Consider the following 23129-nt stretch of genomic DNA (forward strand, 5'->3'; position numbering starts at 1 on the left):
GATCTTAAGGCATGCACAACGCTTAGGTGCCATGGGACATGTGCTCAATCATGGGCGAGGATGAGAGGAAGACTACACTGAGGAAGAGAGGAGACTACACAGGACGCAAGCGGCACAACAAATGACAGTACTGAACCTATTATAATCAGCAATGCTGTCTCAATGATTATTTTTGTCTAAATGAGTCTACTCCACCAAACTACTGTTATAAGCATGAGCCCCGTCAGACTGGTCGTGGCGGAGGTGTTGCAACAATATATAGTGATATTCTCAATGTTACCCAGAAAACAGGATACAGGTTTAACTCTTTTGAAATACTTCTGCTAAATGTTACACTGTCAGACATGCAAAAGAAATCTAATGTATCTCTTGCTCTGGCTACTGTGTATAGACCACCAGGGCCGTATACAGAATTCCTAAAAGAATTTGCAGATTTCCTCTCAGACCTTCTAGTTACAGTTGATAAGGCGCTAATCATGGGAGATTTTAATATTCACGTTGATAATGCAAATGATACATTAGGACTTGCGTTTACTGACCTAATAAACTCCTTTGGAGTCAAGCAAAATGTCACCGGGCCCACTCATCGTTTTAATCATACACTAGATCTAATTATATCGCATGGAATCGATCTTACTGCTATAGATATTGTACCCCAATGTGATGATATCACAGACCATTTCCTTGTATCGTGCATGCTGCGTATAACTGATATTAACTATATGTCTCAGCGTTACCGTCTGGGCAGAACTATTGTTCCAGCCACCAAAGACAGATTCGCAAATAACCTGCCTGATCTATCTCAACTGCTATTTGTACCCAAAAATACACATGAATTAGACGAAATTACTGACAACATGGGCACTATTTTCTCTAATACATTAGAAGCTGTTGCCCCCATCAAATTGAAAAAGGTTAGAGAAAAACGTACTGTGCCATGGTATAACAGTAATACTCACTCTCTCAAGAAAGTAACTCGTAGTCTTGAACGCAAATGGAGAAAAACTAACTTGGAAGTTTTTAAAATTGCATGGAAAAACAGTATGTCCAGCTATAGACAGGCTCTAAAAACTGCTAGGGCAGAGCATATCCACAAACTCATTGAAAATAACCAAAACAATCCAAGGTTTTTATTTAGCACAGTGGCTAAATTAACAAATTACCAGACGCCACCTGATTCAAATATTCCACCAACGTTAAATAGTAATGACTTTATGAATTTCTTCACTGATAAAATAGATAACATTAGAAATACAATAGCGAATGTAGATTCTACAGCGTCTAACACTTCAGTTTCATCCATCGCACCCAAAGATAAACTGCAGTGCTTTACAAATATAGGACAGGAAGAGCTAAATAAACTTATCACTGTATCTAAACCAACAACATGTTTATTAGATCCTGTACCCACTAAATTACTAAAAGAGCTGTTACCCTTAGCCGAAGAACCGCTTCTCAATATCATTAACTCGTCGTTATCTTTAGGTCACGTCCCAAAACCATTCAAGCTGGCGGTTATCAAGCCTCTTATTAAGAAACCAAAACTAGATCCTAGTGTACTGGCAAATTATAGGCCTATTTCAAATCTTCCATTTATGTCTAAAATTTTAGAAAAAGTTGTGTCTGCTCAATTGAGCACCTTCCTGCATAAAAATGATCTGTATGAAGAATTTCAGTCAGGTTTTAGGCCCCACCATAGCACAGAAACTGCACTTGTTAAAATTACAAATGACCTGCTTCTTGCGTCAGATCAAGGCTGCATCTCATTTCTAGTCTTACTTGATCTTAGTGCTGCGTTCGACACCATAGATCATGACATACTCATAGATCGATTACAAAACTATACAGGTATTCAAGGGCAGGCTCTAAGATGGTTTAGATCCTACCTGTCCGATCGCTACCATTTTGTTTACTTAAATGGGGTGTCATCTCATTTTTCATCAGTAAAATATGGAGTGCCACAAGGATCCGTCCTAGGTCCCCTTCTATTTTCAATATACATGTTGCCCCTTGGTAATATTATTAGAAAATACGGAATTAGCTTCCACTGTTATGCTGATGATACTCAGCTATATATTTCAACGAGACCAGATGAAACTTCCCAATTATCTAAGCTAACAGAGTGTGTTAAAAATGTAAAAAATTGGATGACAAATAATTTTCTCCAATTAAATTCGGATAAGACCGAGATATTAATTATTGGACCAAAAAACACCACACAGAATTTTGTAGATTACAATCTGCAACTGGACGGATGTACTGTTACTTCCTCTACAGTCAGAAATCTGGGTGTTATATTAGACAGCAATTTGTCTTTTGAAAATCATATTTCCAATGTTACAAAAACTGCATTCTTCCATCTTAGAAACATTGCCAAGCTACGAAACATGTTATCTGTTTCTGATGCAGAAAAGCTAGTTCATGCTTTCATGACCTCTAGACTGGACTATTGTAATGCACTTCTAGGTGGTTGTCCTGCTTCGTCAATAAACAAGCTACAGGTAGTCCAAAATGCAGCAGCTAGAGTCCTTACCAGGTCAAGAAAATATGATCATATTACCCCAATTTTACAGTCTCTGCACTGGCTACCTATTAAGTTCCGTATCTGTTACAAATTATCATTACTTACCTATAAGGCCCTAAATGGTTTAGCTCCTGCGTACCTAACTAGCCTTCTACCACGCTACAACCCATCACGCACCCTAAGGTCACAAAACGCTGGACTTTTGGTAGTTCCTAGGATAGCAAAGTCCACTAAAGGAGGTAGAGCTTTTTCACATTTGGCTCCCAAACTCTGGAATAGCCTTCCTGATAATGTTCGGGGTTCAGACACACTCTCTCTGTTTAAATCTAGATTAAAAACGCATCTCTTTCGCCAAGCATTCGAATAATGTATCTCTTAAATTGTGAGGGTAGTTGCATCTGCATTTTTATTCTTTAGCTTGGGTTAAACTAATTTTACTTTGTTGGATCAGCAGCTAAGCTAATGATGTCTCTATTTTGTTTCTATGTTTTGCCACGGGATTTACATCCCGTGGTAACTAGGATTTACACAAGCTCCAGTCTGGATCCAGAACACCTGAGAAGAGATGATGCTGACCCTCAGAGGACCCCAGATGATCCTAACCTTGAATCAACAAACAGAACTAACAATTATTGCTACATGTGTGACTGCATCATATAATTACTATTAATTAATAATATTGATAGCTCATCATCTAGCTGACTACGTCTTGTATTATTATTATTATTTTTATTTTTCTAAAATCCTGTCAAACGTGCACAAACTACTAGCTACTACTAAATATTGTAGAAACATAATTTTCTGTAAAGTTGCTTTGTAACGATTTGTATTGTAAAAAGCGCTATACAAATAAACTTGAATTGAATTGAATTGTCTACACTGGATGTGGCGTGATGTGATATGACAACTGTCACGTGTAGCCACGGTGTAAGGTGGCAAGTAAGCAAGTGTAGAATTGCACTGTGTTTGCTTATGTTCATCAATTGAAGTGAGAGGTTGAGGCAGGTGAAAAGCATTTGGTTAATGGTGAATATTGACCTATTGTGCGTCTTGTTGCCGAACCCCACCTTGATAATGATTGACAGGTAGGGGGCGAGATTAGCTCGGAATGCATTTTCAAATCCACATTGACTTTACATTATCACAAGGCATTTTGAAATTCACACTGCATTTTGCTACATTTATCTTGCTGTAGCACAATGAAAATTCAATCCCAAGTGTCCTACCCGTAAGTCTAAATGCATTTAGGAAATATGGCATTTAAATGATAATTTTGCTACAGTTTTTGCTTGAACATGTTAAACTTCTAATCAATTTGGGTAATACAAATTAATTTTACAACTTATAAAGTGTTTAAATACATTTTTAATTTACATATTAAAACTAGTGTAGGAAATGGCAAATGTAAATTATAGAATGTTATTTTCATTTTGCACTAAACATTGTATATTCAGTATGTATGAGAAAATGCAAATTTAAATATAGAAATGCATTGCTATTTTTCATATTGCATTGTCATTTTGCAAATTACATTTTAAAATGAATTTTGCTACCCAGATGCTTCCATATGTTTCAAGACACTTCAGTGGACCTAAAAGAAGAAATGTCTGAAGAACCAATAATGTTAAACTGGAAATGTATTGTCTTTTCCTCTATCACAACATGAACATACCAAAAAATAAGAAGAAATACTTCTTGAGCTATAGGCATACAAACATTGGAGAAACAAAAAATAATAAAAAATAAAATGAAACACTTTTTTTCTGTTTTTGTAATGATATCTTAATATCATATTATTATATAATAGTTCTTAACCAAATTTTCTTTAACCAAATTTAAGGCCCTTTACAACCTATTTTCAGAGACATAAGGATTTCACAGTTAACATATAATGCAACAAATACTGGTAAAGTCAACAGATTTGACTAAAAGATCTACCAATCAGTGTAAAAACAACATATTGACACTGCCTTCTTTCTGAAGTCACTTTTGTCCCCCTGTAAATTGGCTCCAAATCTCAGGTGAAAACTGTGACATTGTAACATTAACAAAAACAAAAAAAGAAGTTTCCAAAATGTTGTTGATTTTGACACATAACCCAAATGAGACTGCATCTTGAGGCAACCATCATAAACACTCAACCGTGTTATTGTGAGGTCAAGTTTTGCAAGAACCACTCACATTTTTTATCTACTTTGATCTACTTTTAAAACCATTTCTACCTGTATCTTTGAAACCTGAGAATTTCTTCCTATATGCGTCCTTTATAAATTAGTAAACTAAATCTGTGCTACTACTTTTAGAGCAGAATTTCATAAGGAAGCATAGTTTTCTCATAACATCCACACTGTGATTTTTGTAAGGAATATCAGGCCTGCAGAGGCACAAGGTTATAAACGATGGCTCTCTTTAATGCCACTTCCTCTGAGCCTCTCTCGGCCTCGTTTCCTCATTAGTACAGCAGCCTATCGAAACCATACATCCCTGTCATACAGCGAGTGAGTTCAACGGATATTTCATCTCACACTAAATCTTTTTTTTCTTTAACACAGCCTACAGAGAGACATAAATGGAAGGAAAAGTAATTACTCCACCAGTGGATGTATTTCTAAATATCAAACTTCAGAGGGGGTTCAAACGCACAGGCTCATCTGTTAAGTTCAGTGGCTTAAAAGTAGTAATAACAGCAGCGTTTGATCAATGCAAAACCAGCAGGTGCCTGACTCACCAAGAAAGATCAATTCAAAGTACCACTGAAAATAGCACAGCTATTTCACCAAAATAACCGAATGGAAAGTCCAAATAGAAAATGTGTGCATGTCTTTGAATCATGCATGTTTTTCTGCTTTTCTACTGACTATTTATACTCTGGCGGATATTTGTCTGTCTTGTCTAATTTTGGCCTGATTGTATGACTAACTCTACAAACACTAGAGGATGTGCTGTTTACTCTTGTCTGGTTGGGTGTACAGCACAGAAAACCTCAAATGACACAACATTTTCAGAAGATGTGTATTTGAAAGCGTCTGAAGGATCTCTTTTTTTTACTATAAATTCTTAAAGAGAAACTATGTTTGCAATTATAAAGGTCAATAATGTATATTCCCATTAACACATATACGTTCTCTTTTTTAGGATAAAAGGGATAGTTCATCCAAAAATGAAAATTCTGTCATTATTTACTCTCATGTCATTCCAAACCCATGGCTTCCTTTTATTTTTTAATCATAAATGAAGACATTACTTGAAAGATTTCTGTCCCTCCATTGACAGATAAGGATATTTTCATTGTTGGGTGAACTATCCCTTTTACAGCTCCACTGAAGGCTGTTCTAGAAAGTGTTTTAGTGAGTTCCTGACAAAACTATGAATTGGAAAAATCACAGAGGTTGTTTGCTGTTATGAGAGACCACACAACTTCAGAGATGTCAGAAAGAAAGACATTTTTTTATGGATTGGATATGGATTTAAGACTAACCTGTGTCCAACCTATGACATACTGAAGAACACAGTGTGTCAATAGCCAGGTTTGCATGCGAATTTAACTTATGCGTGAAACTGGAATAATCACATAAAACTTTTGCGCATAAGCACCGTTTCCATCCAAAGAGTCTAATGCTGGCTGCATCCTAGAGGATTTAAGCCCAATTTACATTCTGAAAGATTGTGACCAAATTTGTGGCATGTTGCAAACAATGCTTTTTCCAAAAAATCCTTTGTGTGGGGTCATTACGATTATTTAACTGCTCCTGATCGAGACGGAGAGCCTGTATTGCTGTATTGCTGACTTTGACTTCTTCCATTGGATGTGCTGAGACCACCGTCTTTAGTAAACTCTCTCAATTGATTCAAACTCAACTCCTGGTCATTGTTTACACTGGCCTCTCCAATGGCTCCAGCTTTGTTTTTAATAACGTTCTGCATTTAAGTACGCTGCTAGGGTGGCTTCTGTAAGGTTACCAAAGGACTGCACTCCTGTAGATCACACTTTAAAGTATGATGGTAGCAAGGTCATGGGTTATGCATGAATGCTACACATCAAAGCTTAATACTGAGGGATAGAATTTGCACTGACCCCAAGTATAATTGATGCTTGTCTTACACAGTAGGATGGTTTAGCATTGACAGTCAACCCAAAACCAAACCTTCAACCACAATAGCTAAATGCATATGCAATATCGGATTACACATTCCGGTAGTCTTTGCAAATGATATTCTTGGCCTGATGAAGTCGGAAATCTCTTGACTTGACTCGCTTAAACAGGTTCAGTGACATGTGGGCTGCAGTTTCAGCATCAGACATCCGAGATAATCAGAGTGAATTACAGCTTTTTTGCATACGAAGGGATCTCTGGTATGAAGCCGCTATATCACATTACATTAAAACTCCTGATTGCAATGCAGTTTTGAGCTATATTTATAGTCAGCGTCACCATCAACAGACCTGTGATATGAGGGGTGGATGAAAGCTATTATGACAGAGGTCACAATTCAGTTGCATAATATAGAGAAGATGCTGTGTTGCTATGCTCGACTGTGTCTCACACATGCACACTATGCAGTGTCCATCAGGAGGCCGAGCACACAAAGAGCTTTCTCAATTATTCAGTGCACCCTGTGCAATCTATTACATCGCATCCATTATGAAGGAGCCAGACCTTAAAAATCTATTCTCTTTATAACTGCAATACTCCAAGCATCAGGTTAACAGCATTAAGACACAGCAAAATCATTCACTGTTGAGCCAGAAGGTCAAAGATGTATGTATAAAAATGTCTTTTGTTATTCAAAATAACAGCAGGATGAACGCCATGAATCAAGAGCGGAAATCACAAAGTGAGCTGGCATGCTGCTCTGCAATGATGTGATTTTTTTTGACTGCTTTGTAAGAGGTCCTGAAAAGTTCAAATTATTTATGTTCTGCAGCAAACTGGGGATATTAAAGAAATAGTTCATCCGAAAATGAACATTCTGACATCATTTACTTGATGTCAGTGATTTCAAACAACATTGGTTTCTGTTTGTCTCATGAAGACATGGGCATAAAAATGAAGAATCAAAGCAGTAAATATATCATCAATGTCTTTTAGCATTAATGGCATCAACACACCATTTTTACTACATATAACTTCATTTAAGGGGTTACATTTTGAGCTGTTTAGAAGCTATCATATGACTTTTGATGACAATTTGGTGCTTGACTTTCTGTGAAAAAAGGTAGGGTTTTTTCATATAGTTTTAGTGTGCTTTTTTTTCTTAAAGGTCTAAAAAACCTGAATTTATTGTTGTTGTTTTTTTTTGTTGTTGTTTTTTTTACAATTAACCGTATGTTAACTGTATTACATGAAGATTTAATTATAGTTTAAATAGTTTACATCTATATTATAAATGCAATTAAGCTGCACTTTAGAGTGACATTTTGTAACTTATATGTAATCCGAGTGAATTGATGTAATTTCATTATTAATATTATCTTTGAAATACTGCCAATATATTTAATGTAATTTCTATTGAAATGTGTAATGTATATTTGTAATTACAGGGTCAGAAAGCTCTCGGATTTCATCAAAAATATCTTAGTTTGTATTCCAAAGATAAACAAAGGTCTTATGGTTTTGGAAAGACATGAAGGTGAGTAATGACATAATTTTAAAAGTGTAAAAGAACAAACAAACAAAAAACACTGTCATGAAAGTTTTAACTTTTTAAACTTAAGTGGGCTTTTATTTTATTAGTAATAGCTATATTATACCTTTAAGATTTGAAATACATAAGTGCTCATTAAACAGAATCGAGTGCATCTTTTATCACAAAGGCTGCCACATGTACTTTTCCTTTAATGTTATATACTAATTATATTTTTAGTCCACTGAATTGTGTTTTGTCTCCTGGGATGTATTAAATAAGACAAAACTTTTGTGTTTGCAATCATGACACTGAAGCAAAAGCTTGAAGTTGGACTCACCTCCATAGTGGTGAGGTTGCACCTGTGTGGCCAGGCATCTGCAAACCAGCCATCTGCAGAGCACTGATCAATATCCACATCCTGCAGGCTGACGTCCACTCGAACAACACCCCTATATGATGTGATAGAGCACAAGAGCAAAAGAGAAATTAATCTATTGACAGCTGCAAAAAAAGCTTTGATTGACAAGTCTCTTCAAATCCTAAATTGTGCCTTTGTTCTAAGCGACATAACAGTCAATGTTGATGTGTGTCTACACGGATCCATTAACTTTGCATTTTTACGTATTTATATTTTTACCCAGTAAGCAACAAATCATCAATAAGATGATCAATACACTCTTTATAAGTCTGGTCTTCCTCTACAGGCAGCAGAGGAGAGGAAGCTTTTGCATTCCTCATAAAGGGAAGAAAAGGATATAAAATCCTCTAGAACCTTACAGACATTCACAGCTGTCTACACCAGCATTCTCACATCTGCTGACAACGTTCTGGAACATTAAGAACAGGCTTGTGCAACATCCCAGTCTCAGTTGAGAGAAAGCACATTATGAAGCACAGACGCCCATGCGATCTAAAGGCCTGTTCACACCAATAAGAATTTGGTTTGGTTTGCGCATGCGATCTGTCTGTTCAGACAGATGTGCTGGGACACACAGCATCACAGTATGGTAAGAGGCATAACATTTCCGTCACATGCTCGAGGCATTCGACCAATCTCAACAAACTGGATAGCTGGCCAATCAGCATACACCTCGCTTTTCAGACCGATGAGCTTTGTAAAAAAACTTTGTGATTCAGAAAGCTGGGGAAAAGAGGAGAAACAATAATGTACAGTACGTGGAAAATTATGTCTTTTTTAAACCTTAAACTACATAAACATTCATTACACCAAATACACAAAATAATGTTATTCTTAGCAACGTCATATGACCCCTTTAATTATGTACCGGAATGGGACTGGCTATTATACTCTGCTGTACATCAGACACTATATAGTGCATAGTATTTAACGTGGGAAACTAATTTCTTGAAATTGTACTTTAAAGGGACTTCTTTATAAATGGAACAGGGTCTAAATAAGAAACAAGAGCTTCTACCAGTAAGCAACCACCAGCACAATATTGTGGTTTGCAAAGTCACCACTCACGAATTCTTCAGAAAATTATCTTATTTCTCAGCAATAAATCATATATGTAATCCAAAGCCTCACAGATGCTGATTGCTCACTGAAACCATTGTTGATGCTTTCAGGTAAAACTGAGCAATATTCCATTTGACCAGTAAATGATAAAATACAAAGTTTGTAGTATTTATACCTTACTTTCTAACATAATTTTAGTGTTTTGTTTATTCATTCAAAAATAAATAGAATAAACCTTTGAAATCTTTGATATATTAGCAATCATTACCAAAGTCAGATGCAGTCCTATGCAATTATGTTTTTTTTCCTCTCTCTCATCAGAACACATTGATGGACTGGACTGGTATGGATTCCTTTTGGATTATTATGATGTTCTTATCTTTATAATGGCACCCATTCACTGCAGAGCATCCATTAGGTGCAGTGATGTAATGCTAAATTTATCCAAATCGATTAAGAAAAAGAAAAAAAAGAAAAAAGAAACTCTACATCTTGGATCTCCTGAGGGTAAACTATTCTGATATCAATTTGATATAGAAGATACTTAATATCAAATACTAAATCAAAATACGCATAAATATGATGATTTATATAACCAGTTGTTTCCTGAACCCATGGAAACCAATCATGGGAATTCCATAAATTGTATCGATGCTGTGGTCTGTGGGGGTTAAGGAAGTAAGTCTATGTGGATGTAAAGTGTCAAAGGCATATGAGAATGATGCTAATAATCCTCTAGACTCCATCTTTCTCATGTGAAAAAAAATCATTAGAAGCTATACTGCGGTGCAAGCTCGTCCTGCAGGCATGCAAACATAGATCAGAAAACACTGAGGAGGAGGACTGCCTGAGGTAACACAGATCTCTCTGCGATTATATCCGTTTCCTATCTTTTTCTCTTTCTTCCTCTCAGACAGGCACAGAAGGTGCAGTCATGGAATAGTCTCTGCCTGCCTTAATTGAAGCCTTGGCCAAGCCAGTGTGCTAATTTTAGCAGCCGTGTTCATCAAGCGTCGGAACGCCACATCCTTCATCTAAGGTCAAATAGGACCTATGGCTCTGTATTGCCGTTATTAACTCGCGAGACAGAAAGTGAATTGGTTACAGTGCCATCATTTTGTCTTGATGATGAAAAGCCTGATGATCATTGGGATTAGTATAAATTGACTGTAATTACTGTAGATTAGATTGTATTTCAGTCTTCACTGAGATTGAAATGAGATCTGGAGACACTGACGAGATCTGTTGAGATTTTTTTGTATCTTAATCGACATGTTCAACCTAGACGTCTATATCTTGTTAAAATGCACACCATAATTGTCAACAATTTTCTCCGACCTCTCAGAGCACATTAGCTTGCTTGACTAACACATTATAAAGTACGAAGTGATACATAAAATGTTTTAATTTACTTTTATACTTTACAAAAAGGTAGAAAAATATGACTCTTAATTAATATATATTTTTTTCTATTTCAACAAATGTTATCAATTAATTAAATGCACTATATTTATTATTATTGTTTTATTATTTTAATTATATATTATATTTAAATTAGAATTTTTGACAGGCCTGCAAATAGAAATGAACAAACAAATAAACATGACATAAACATCAACTCAAATCAAATAAATAAATAAATAGTTTTAGGTTAATGTCTTGTACTTTTGCGCTCGCAATTTTTTATGCTGTAATGGTATACAGTATTACACAATGCAATTCAATAATGATTCATTTGTGAATATTTTAAGTAGGTCTGCTGCACACCTAACAGGGATATTAAAATATTATAGATTCACAACAATCTAATTAACAACTAATCTATTCTCTAATCATCATTTATTTGCATTGTCTCAAAAAGAGTTGTATTCAAACATTTAAGTTACACAGGTAATTTGCATAAAAACATGATATACTTAAATGCAAGAAAAAATTAACCATAAATAAGCTCCATCTAGGGTATTTTTATTTTATTTTACTATTTTTTTTTTACTGCTAACTAACAAACTATGAACACTGAATAACTTTCCTGAGGTAATGTTACTTTAAGTGGCATGTTCACAAGCTCTTATATTTACATAATTTCTGGGGTTGAAGCACTGATTGACTAATTAGATGAGAGATGGTGCATCCCTAATTGATACATTTATATCTACCATAAATCAAGAAAAATTATATTTTATCTTCGCCTTTTACTCACATTACAGTGCAAAAAATTTTGTTATAGTTTTGTTTCGCTTTTATTTTTAACGATTCTTTATGAATTTTGACATGGTTTAAACATTAAATTACTTTTTTGTGCTCATATATCTATTATCTGTTATTCCTCTTACATAAAATTGACATTGCACATGCATAATACTAACCTAACAACAGTTCAACATAAACAGATACCCAAAGTGAGGGTCTAAAACTTCAGAAGTGTACATTGGAAGACACAAACATACATATTTATATATATATATATATATATATTTATGACTAGTTTCAGAATGCACTTGCATATTACAAAATGTCACAGAAACTTCTAGAAAGTTTCCATCCTTGCTAAATATCTTAAATAATAATAATAATAATAATAATAAAATTACATGCAAAAATAGTATGAAATCTGTAATAAACCAGTATTTCATAATTATTAATCAAAGAACTTATAAAACATTTTGACCTAAATTTTTCATTCGTGGTTACAGTAAAAAATTTTCTTCTTACAAACATTACTATAAGAAGCATTATTATTATTATTTATTTATTTGTAAGCTATTGTTGGCATTGGCAAAGGTTAGTCAAACGACTCGTGTAACACTAATACCATGTCACACAGTGGTGATCAAACCTGCTCTACTAATCCAAGTTAGATTATGATCCAGTAATGTCCTCAAGTACTTCTTATTGTAAAATCCTGTTTGTAGGAATGAAGCAAAATATCAGTGATCGGGCCAAATAAGATAAGACGTGTCCTCGCTGGATGGCACACAGACTATGCAGTTAATTAGTTCTGAGGACTATTTTGGGCACTGTATGTCCAAACAGCTGATCAGAGAGAACAACAAAGTGACGATGTTGCATTCCATTTAAAGCTGGATGTCTGATATGATATTTCCTACTTTTGGATGTTTCATTGCTCCACGCTTTGAAAATACAAAATGTTAATACTACACTGCCATTACTAACTGATTTAACCCAAATGACCTAGTTTTGGTGGCATAAATGAATGTATATGCATTGAGTCAGTGATAATTAATATTTCTGACTGAAATAGTATATGACACTTTAGTTCAAATTCAAAATATTTAATTTAAATTCATTCAGTTAGTGTTCGTGCTACAAAGTCAAAAGTGATTGCATTTCAAAAGCATTTAAATCAAATTTTAGCATACTTAGTACTTAAAATACTGTAAAAGAAATACTTACTGAACATTTTTTCAATGCTTAATTGCATTGTTTATTGCAATTTAATGAAAACATATTATAGTTTACATTTATATTAAACTCAATTAGCTGAACTCGCAGTAGGACTAAGTATGACTGAGTATCTTTATAGGTAATTTTATAATTATATTATACTTATTGTCTCATGCAAGTACTGCCCAATAAACTGACAAGCATTTATGGTAAACTAACATGCCATTTCTTTTGAAACTTGTATATCATGTACTTAAATATATTTGCAATTATACATTTATAATGAAGTTACAAGCTTCGGTACATTTGAAATATTTTAAAACTGTAAATATAGTGTCAGATAACAGTACAGTTAAAATTATAGTCTAGTATTTTCCATGTGCTTATGTTAGTCAAGACAGCAAAGTAAGTGTATTTCTTCCATGCATTTCTTGCAAACATTATTTTCACATTTATTTTCAAGAAAAAACGTTTAATGACATTATTACAAATGGCATTTTAAAATAGAAACAACAATTAAAAAAAATACTTAGTACGTAATTAAGATACTTGTTGATCTTTTAAGTGCACTACAAATTGCAAATACAAAAATTAAGTGTACTTTTTATCACAGTGGTGCATGGCATAAATTCATATATTTTCCTATTTTACCAAATAAATGATTTGGAAATGACTTGTTTTGCTTAAGTCGTCAGTTAGATATATCAGTAGATATCTTTTCACAGATGAAAACAGAAGTTTACTAAACATAAATTATTGCTAGGTTTAGCATGTAAAGGAACAATGTCTCCGGAGATAGTGTTTGTTGATGGGGTTGCGTAATGGCAGTGGGGTAAGGGCTGAAATGTGAGGGCTCAAAGACGCTGACATTCAAGATCGCTGGGCTGTCTGCTTTGATAACAGCTGACAGTACTCGACAGAATGACCCCGGTGTCACAGCACAGACGACAAGCAGGGCCTTGAGTCACATTAGCCAAAACTCGTCCTGTCAACCTAATGAATTCCCCTCATTTTGTTTCCTTAAAATAGAAGCACAACATGACACGGAGATCATACTAAAACATAATGCCTCAGTGCACTTGATTTATTAAGAGGATGCTTTTAAGACCGTCTGCTATTCAATAGACATGTGCCTTGAAGCTAGCTGAGGTTCTGTCGCTGCCTGAACAAATACTAAAAATTGCTTTACGCTTTGTCCATCAATTTTTCATGAAGTCCACGGCAGAATGAAAGTTTGCTCTTTGGAGAATATGTATAGCAGTCTCCTGTTTCATTGTGCAGGTTTTGTTGGCTAATTGAATTTTATCTGTCTTTCTTTCTTTTTGGACTACATTAGCATAACAGCGCTCGTGACGAGATCCAGCTTCGCGCTGGATGAAAAGAGGTGACATCCTTCTCCATGCGTTTTCTTTTTAATGAGCTCCCCTTTTTTATTCCAAACTGAAATTTAATTCAAACAGAGGAGAATAGCAGGAAACTGTTCCAGCTAACACAGGAAATGGATGGACTTGTCCCAAAGGACTTGATTTGTTCAGACAAGAGGTCAGATATGATATCTATGGAAGCCGTTTTCCACCACTGAATAAAAAATAAAACAAGGTAATTGCGACTTTTTATCTCACTATTCTGAGTGGAAAAAAAATGGTCCATATCTAGAAATTCTGACATTATAACAAGCAATTGCGAGTTATAAAGTCAAAATAGCGAGTTATAAAATCAGAATTGCGAGATATGAACTTGCAATTCTGACATTTTTCCCGGAATTGCGAGTTTATATCTTGCAATTCAGACTTTTTATCTCGCAATTCTGAGAAATAAAGCAAATCACAGAATTGCGAGTTTATATCTAGCAATTCTGACTTTATAACTCCCAATTTTGACTTTTTTTTTTCTCCCAAATGCGTGCTCATGTCTCACAATTCTGACTTTTTTTCTCAGAATTACCAGTTATAAAGTCAGAATTGTGAGATATAAACTCGCAATTCCGAGAAAAAAACTCAGAATTGTGAAATATGAACATGCATTTGTGAGGAGAAAGATATAATCTCGCAATTCAGAGAAAAAAGTCAGAATTGCGAGATTATATCTTTATATATTGCAATTCTTTATAACTTGCAATTTTGACTTTATAACTCGCAATTGCGAGTATCACACAATTATGAGATTATGAGATAAAAAAAATCACAATTAGCTTCTTTTATTTTTTATTTAGTGGCGGAAACAGTCTTCCATAGACATCAATATTAACAGTAGCCGTTTCCAATGCATTCATATTAGCCATGTTCTGAATGGAATACCAGTTAGTTCTTAATGAATACATAGAATTAATATTACATGCAAGTAAAGTGTCTATTGTTATGTTTCAAATAGCTTTTGTGAAAATAAAATGTCAAAATATTGGTGAAATAATGCTCCATCATCATTTAGAAATCAACATAACATAGTATATATATGTAAAAATATTACATCATTCATATTATGGCCTGTACTTATTAAAATCTAGAAAATAAAAGATTATCAAAATAAATTGTTTTATATTTTAAATTAATACAAACTGACAAATATTTAGTGGTTTGAAGAAAAGTGGCAAAGACTGGTAAAGATTTAAAATGATAATTAATTCATTTTGGGGGGTTCTTTTTAATATCATCTAATGATTATTGTTCTAAATATGCCTCACATGATTTATGGTATATAAACTATTGCTATGACATTTTAGTGGATGTGATTTGTACATCATGGTAAACTTATTATATTATTTTATTTTGTTTCATTTTAAATAAATAAAGATAATAGAATAATAAATACATACATACAATGGAAAACATTCTAATGTATGAAAAATATTAAGTATAAATGTATAGAAAAAATAAAGTTGTATTAAACTTATTGTTTTGATGCTTGAAAACCCTTTGAAAACCCACACTTGAAAATAAATATAAACACTATGTTATAGAAATGGCACTGTCTCTTTAAGACTACCATGCTAGTTGTAATTGGCCTATCCAAACCCAGCCTCCCTTGGGCTCTTGGCAGGAGCTTGTAGGGCAGAGGACCTACAGCCCATGTGGGTTATAATAGGACATTGTGGATTTGTGTATCCCCAGAGGCCCCTGGCAGACTGGACAGCCTTAATAGAGTTCACTTTTCTCTCCATCCAACCCTCACTCACACCTGACAAAGGAGAAAGAGTGCATGCTATGGTAGCTTAAGTTTAATCTATTTAAATTACAGTTATTTAAATACAAAATATGCAATGAAAGTGCACTAAATTACTAAATGTATGACGGAGAAAATCTTAATGTTACACCATACACTGATATTCAAAAAAACTGTTGTCCGAGGTCTGAATTTGTTGCAGCATTTTGTGGACAGTACTCCAGAGTGCAAATCAAGGTCTACATGGTAGCAGTCAAGGAAGAACTGAGAAGCGCATTTCTAAAAGTTCAAAAAGTAAATCTCCCATTACACTTGAGAGAAATCAATCCATAAATGCACGGCTATATAAAATAGCAGCATCTGTGAGAGAAAGGAATAGCCTTCACCATTCAGACATGTACTGTTGCTCATCTGGAGCCAAGAGATAAAATGAATTTCAATCTTCTAGAATGATTTGCCACTGCGTGTCATTGTCTAATGAGCACTTCTCATATGATAATTAGTCCTATACCAGACAAATGCTTGTAATCAACAAAAAACTCCTTTCCACATGATTTAAAACAAACAGTGGCCTCAGATGCTATTAATCTATTAATTTTATAATAATCGATTACAACCTTGAGAGACCCCAGAAAAACATTTTACAAATTAAAGGAGTATTTTGTTAATTGTTATTTAATTATTATAAAAATTAATTCATCAATATGATCTATAATATTACATTTTTTGGAGAGTTGCACAGCATGACATTTTATAACCTGAACTAACCTTCTCTTGACATAGAATGTTCACTTTATGTATGAATTGCATTTTAATGTATTTTTGAATACATTAAATTTGAATAGATCTAGACAAAATAATGAACATCACATCATTGAACCTTGTGCCAATAAGCAGCCACCCAGAACAACCTAACAATAAACCAACAAACAACCCTATCCAACTATATCGCAATGTGCTAAAAACACTTAGAAAACCTTAGCAACCGCATAGCAATATTCTAGCAACCAGCCACAACACCCTCGCATTGTGGTAATGAGCATGTGTTCAAATTTCCTTCAAAAAAAGTACAAATATATTTACAAATCATCGTACGTGTGCTCTGCATGTCCTTTAGCTCAACCTAGACAAGATAATGGAACTTGTCAAAGTGAAGAATGACTCAACTAGATGTAATTAACATTTCACCTACATAAATATCAGGTTGTCCATCACAATAAGAAGTCTAAATTTAACATTCAGACACACAACATTAATCTAAAAATGTCTGCAGATGTATGAGAGGTGCCTCTAGTTGTTGTTGTACATCTTTCATTATTTATTCATTATCGTATTGACTGAAAGGTATCCTTGGAGTGAAGATGGGAGACATTACATTACAGAACACCCCTTCCCCCCTCCATTGCCCCTTTAGAAACATGTGTAGGTGATAAAGAGTGGGCCTAAAGACAACAGGATGGATCTACCTTAATGTCATGGCCAGCAAGTGTTTCGGAATTCATTACCTAAGGGATACGAGCCATCATAAGACGAAGCCTTGGCCAAATATCGACCTGTGCAGAGAGGTTACAAATTACAGCATAACTACTGAACAAACCCAGAGAGACACTGGCTTCTGCTGGCTTTTCTCATTTAGACGATAGACTGGAGAATTTGACGATGGCAGATATAAATGGAAACACCATTTTGCTACATGCTGCAAATTGAGCTCGTTCCCTGAATTGTTTACATACCACAGTCCAGCTATGCATTTAAAGCAATCACATAAATGATTTGCCTGAAAGAAGCTACAGGACCAGCTACAGATTTTAAAGAACAATTGTGGTTGTAAAACCAGTCCATGGTGCTGGTGCCTGTGGGATTACTTAGTAAACAGGAAACAGCCCTATTCCTGTCTCTGAGCTTCAGTGTTACCGGCACCTCTTAACTCATCTTTGAACAGAGTCGAGGATCCTTCTACATAACATGTTAGCCTGGTCAGTCTAAACATCTCCAATAACCGCGTGGTTGTATATTGAGAAGCGAGCTGATTGTTCCGGGGCCAAGGGGTTTCTTGCTATGCAACCAGCATTGGTTATTTTTAGAAGCACTCTCTACACCTGCAGTGATGGTTTGCCATACTAACCAACAGCATTTGTGGTATTAAATACAAAAACATGAACAATAAGACTATGAAAAACCATTATTGTTACTGTAACTTGGAAATTCTGTTATAATAAATTGCTTTGACACACTCATCTCTTACCGATAACAAAATACTTCCACACTGAAATGCACACTGAACCATGCATTCTTCTTTTTTTGTATTGCAAATTTAACAAGAAAAAAGTTATACAAATAAACCTGAATTAATTCTACAGTAATATATATATATATATATATATATATATCCTGATAAACAGAACATAATCATCATTTTGATAACAGATTCTGTGCGGATAATCTACACTGCAAAATGTCTTTTTTTTTTTTTCAAAGTTGTAAATAAAGATTATTAGATTGTTTTACAAGAAAATTCTACTTTAAAATGCTGCATTTAATTCAGTGTTTTACTTGATGTTTTACTTGCTAGTTTCTACAGCGTCAATTTTCAGTGTGCATTATGAACAACTGAACAATCCACCCATGTTACCAAAGTTACCTGAAGTCTGGATTCCGGTTGGGTTTAAGGCCATAGAAGCCAGCAGACAGTGTCACGAGCCATCTGGGAATGAAATTCCCATTTTCACACTCCAAATACGGAGCTGACCAGTGAATTTGAGTTTTGTCGGTAATATAACTTTCTCCACTGCGCACAGACGCGTCAAAAGTGGCAAAATCTTGACTCAGCACTCGTTTTTGGAGATGGGTCTTCTTTTTATTTTTATGCTCATGGTACCACTCGGTATCAGCCGTTCTGTTCTTCAGTATATGGTGGGCAGTGCTAGATAAATCCTGGAGAATGATCTCTCCACCTGCCCGTGTGGCCTGAAGGTAAACAGGTGGCCCTTCAGGAGGGGACTCGGTGCTCAAGGTGACCACTGCTCGATGGATCTTGGTGTCTCCCTCCAGGATACTCCTGACCAGAGCGTGGTACCACTCCATATCGCGTCTGGGGCTATGATCTCTGGACCTGTTCGTTTGTAGGATCATGTTAAGGAAGTTCGTGGCGTGAAGGACCGTGTCCAGGACGCTGCGCATGGATTGATGCGCGTCTCCGCGCGTCCTTCCCCGCAACACCGCCAGCTCATATCTCCTTGAACAGTTGCCGTGATTTAAGGTGGAGGAATCCCCCGTGTACAGAAACGCACTCACCACTCTGGGTACCTGTTCCTCAGTCTTCTGCGTTAAACCCGAATGGGGCTGCCGGAGGTGCGCTTGCTGGTAGTTGTGCGTATTATAAATAGGCAGCTTTGCTTTTAGGTCCCGATCATATTCCACATATCTATAATTCGATCCTATAACAAAACCCACTTGCAAGAGTAACGATATCCGGATTATGGCCATATCCTTCAATCCCGCTCTTTTACCTTACCAGCTTCAGATCACCAATTCTGATGCGAGAAATCACAGCTGGAATGAATTAAATCAGCACAGCATTTTCACCTGTGGATTTTCACGCATTACTGACACCTGATTCCTGGCCAGAAGACAATTATTGCATCACTAATCCCTTTCCCCTCAGGTGAATTGGTGTTGTTTGTGTAAGTGATGCTGATTCGGTCTTGTGTCTCCTTGCAGGAGCGCAGCAGATGTGCAGGATCCCCGACGCTCTCCTCCCAATATGATGTTGGACCCCAACAGACGTGATCGAATGAGAAAGAGAGAAAAAGAATCCTATTTTTCGGAGGCAGGGAGTCAGTACTTTACATTTGGATGACAAACACACTCCGCCCTCTTTCGTCCACTCCAGTCTTAAAGCATGAGAACGGCAGAAACCATTTGCTGTAACATCTAGTGATGTCCGATTCGCGTAGGAATCGTTTATTGAGTCGGTTCTTTCAACGAACCATTTCGCAAAACTGACTCGTTCGGTCAGAGCGCGTATCCAGTTCTCGGCTTGCAAATCAGATATACTGAACTGAACCGTTCGAAGGAACCGATTAGGGGAAATGAGTCGGACTTCCCAACACTACTAACATCCCCGTCTTCTTCATCACCTTATAGGGTTTAGGAAAGTGCCCTTGATTGGTGTATGGTCATTTCTGCTGTCAGTCATTTGACGGAGGGCGTGTTTGTTAAACAGAAGGAGCTATCCAGTGCTGAAAGGAGAAAAAAACATACATCGAAAGAAACGAAGATAAATCACATTAGGTTTCAGGTTACGGTAAAAACAGACGCTCGATGGGCAGGAGTACATTTATAACAGCTTTTCTAGCCTGCGTAAGCGTCAACAGGGCGATGCTGTTTAAAAGACACTTCGCGCTGAGATAAACGGCGGCGCTGTCGAGGTTAAATTATGCGCTAGTATTGAGAAGTTACAAAAAAATTTAATTGCCGTGGTTGTTTATGATAATAAACAGATTGGGATCCCGTTTTTCGTTTGCTTTGTTTTTTAATTGTTGATCTATATCATAAGTATGACGGACGTTTTTCGCCGTCGTCTTGTCTCGCGATTATTTCGAAGCTCGTCTTGTTAAGACGCCCTCAGCTGTTCAAAACGTGCTTTAAAACCCCAAAATAGATAAAATAACTAGTGCTCGAAAAACCGCGTCTCGTTGCATTCCGTGTATTTATTGAACGCAAAACATGTCTTGACACAGACACATTCGAACGCGTTCTTGTTTACAGCACTGCGTCTTAAGAAGCCGTAAGTTTTAAACAGTTTCAAAACGCGTCTCCGACACGCTGTTGGAACGCAAGTATGCGTCCTGTGCGAACGGTCCCTAACGCTGATTTAAATACAAGCCTAATGCTGTGATACCAATCAAGCATTTATTATTTTAATTAAACATACAAGCTGGACAAAGCTGTTTGCTTCGAGGAGACATCGAGTGTGCAGCACTGCTTGTCGCTCACTGGGGAAATAACTGCAGTGAAGCGAACAGCACACGATGAATGCATGCGACTGCGTGAGGATGTGAATCATGGTGCAATATGAGTCATCACCGCACGAGCGCTTAATCCAGATCTGTAAACAATGAGATGTTCAGAGCAGAATCTAAACGCGTGCGTCAGGGGCGCAAATGACTCAAGCGTCTAAATGAACTGAAATGGCACATAAGAGCAGACAATGGGTGATGCCATCACTGTCTTCAGAGGTACGCTCGAGTTTTCCAAAGCTCCCCATAGAAATTCATGTCTCTGAACCATATGTTCATAAATTGAAATATTTGCACATTATCAAATAAATCTATATATATATATATCTATATATATATATATATATATATATATATATATATATATATATATATATATATATATATATATATATAATAGGTATATATATATATATATATATATATATATATATATATAAATAATAGGTATATATAATTATAGTTAATTAGAAGGTTCTGAGTCAAAATCTGACTTTGCTTGTTTTCTCTATCTTAAATTTGGATATTATTCTCCAAAACAAAATGAGCAGTATTATCATTCACTCAAAAAATAAATACATATTGAAATAAAATTACTGGACTATAGTATTGTTGAACCTAAATTAATTGTATAGAAAGGCTCTCATTATTTTAATTTCATACACATAATGTTTTGGAATACTGTAGCTCTTATTGGGTAATTCAAATAAAGTGTTTTGTGTTTCATAATTTAATATGGAAAGCCAAATAGCCAAACAGAGAGGTAAAATACAGAGGAAAGCATTTTATTTAGTTAGTATTTCAAATGGCAACTGCTGCAAATGTGAAGCATGTTTCTACAATGTATATAAATGAACTTAATGGAAATGTATTGAATGTGAACATCCTGGTAATTTATTATATATATTTCTCTTATTTTGAATTAAGCATTGCATATTTTATTTATTGCATTGCATTGAGGGAACACATTTTTAATTATTGCTTTCTCTGGGAATCGAACCAATGGCTGATGCTAGCAACATGCTTTACTGTTTGAGCTACAGAAATGTTTTTAGGGTTGAAGGAAGTTTTCATAAATTGACAGGTCTGGAAAAGCCATAGGATATTTTTTTCTTAGATATTTCTGATCTTTATTGTATAATTCATGTTTTTAGCCAGTGGCTTCATTGACACTCTCTTTCAAAATGTTAAATTATTTAGAGATTTTCAAAAAGGTTGAGTTTTAAAGGATCTTGCGTTCGTAAACTTGGGCTAAATCTGTTGAGGTTCATTAAACTAATCTGTCTTTTGGCATCCTTAGCGCAGTTAAATGAAAATAATCACTGGTAAGTGATTTTAATGTGAAAATCACTTTCTAACCTTTTCTATGTAAAAAAAAAAATATCTCAGTTAACAATCTATAACAATTTCTACAAACATAAACATCTTAACAGACATGTAAATACACAATATGTGTGTGGTGGCATGCATTAATAGGTTGTCACAGTTATTGTTGTGACGAGCTTTTGAGGTGATTGGATCCTCACATGATACATTCAAAGCAAAAGGAATATATTAATGATCTTATGGCACTATTGTGTTGACTGCCTTATTGAGGTGCAGTTTTCAATGCAGTTTTCAATACTAAACTTCTCTGAGTAAGAGTTTTCCCCCTCTGTTTCTTTATCTTTTTTGGGAGTTTTATGGTGTGTCATCATATCATATACAGGAAGAAGACAGGCGAGACCAGGGGTGACTGGAGTGTGTGGCCACAGAGGGGATGTGTCAGACCCTTATAAACAACCTGATCAGGTGCATTTGGCAGCCATGGAGGTAGAAAATGTCCATTTGCCTTAGCATCTGCTGCACCTTATACTTTTTAATGAGGAACAGTGTATACAATAATTTAGTAAATGTATACATTTTGATATTC

General features: G+C 35.4%; 1 protein-coding gene across 2 annotated transcripts in view; it reads right to left on the reverse strand.

The window, feature by feature from the left end:
• The window catches only part of gpr158a (G protein-coupled receptor 158a), a 126229-nt gene extending 106137 nt beyond the window's left edge, over positions 1-20092 (reverse strand). For both annotated transcript variants that reach the window (XM_059524347.1, XM_059524346.1), the window contains exons 1-2: positions 18838-20092; positions 8490-8601 (exon numbers count right to left, since the gene is read on the reverse strand). In XM_059524347.1, coding sequence (XP_059380330.1) covers positions 8490-8601; positions 18838-19682 — 957 coding nt within the window. In that variant the 5' untranslated portion in view covers positions 19683-20092. The remainder of the gene's footprint in view (positions 1-8489; positions 8602-18837) is intronic.
• Between the last annotated feature and the right edge of the window lie 3037 nt (positions 20093-23129).

The sequence above is a fragment of the Carassius carassius genome, chromosome 35 (assembly GCF_963082965.1).
Source record: "Carassius carassius chromosome 35, fCarCar2.1, whole genome shotgun sequence".
NCBI lineage: Eukaryota > Metazoa > Chordata > Actinopteri > Cypriniformes > Cyprinidae > Carassius > Carassius carassius.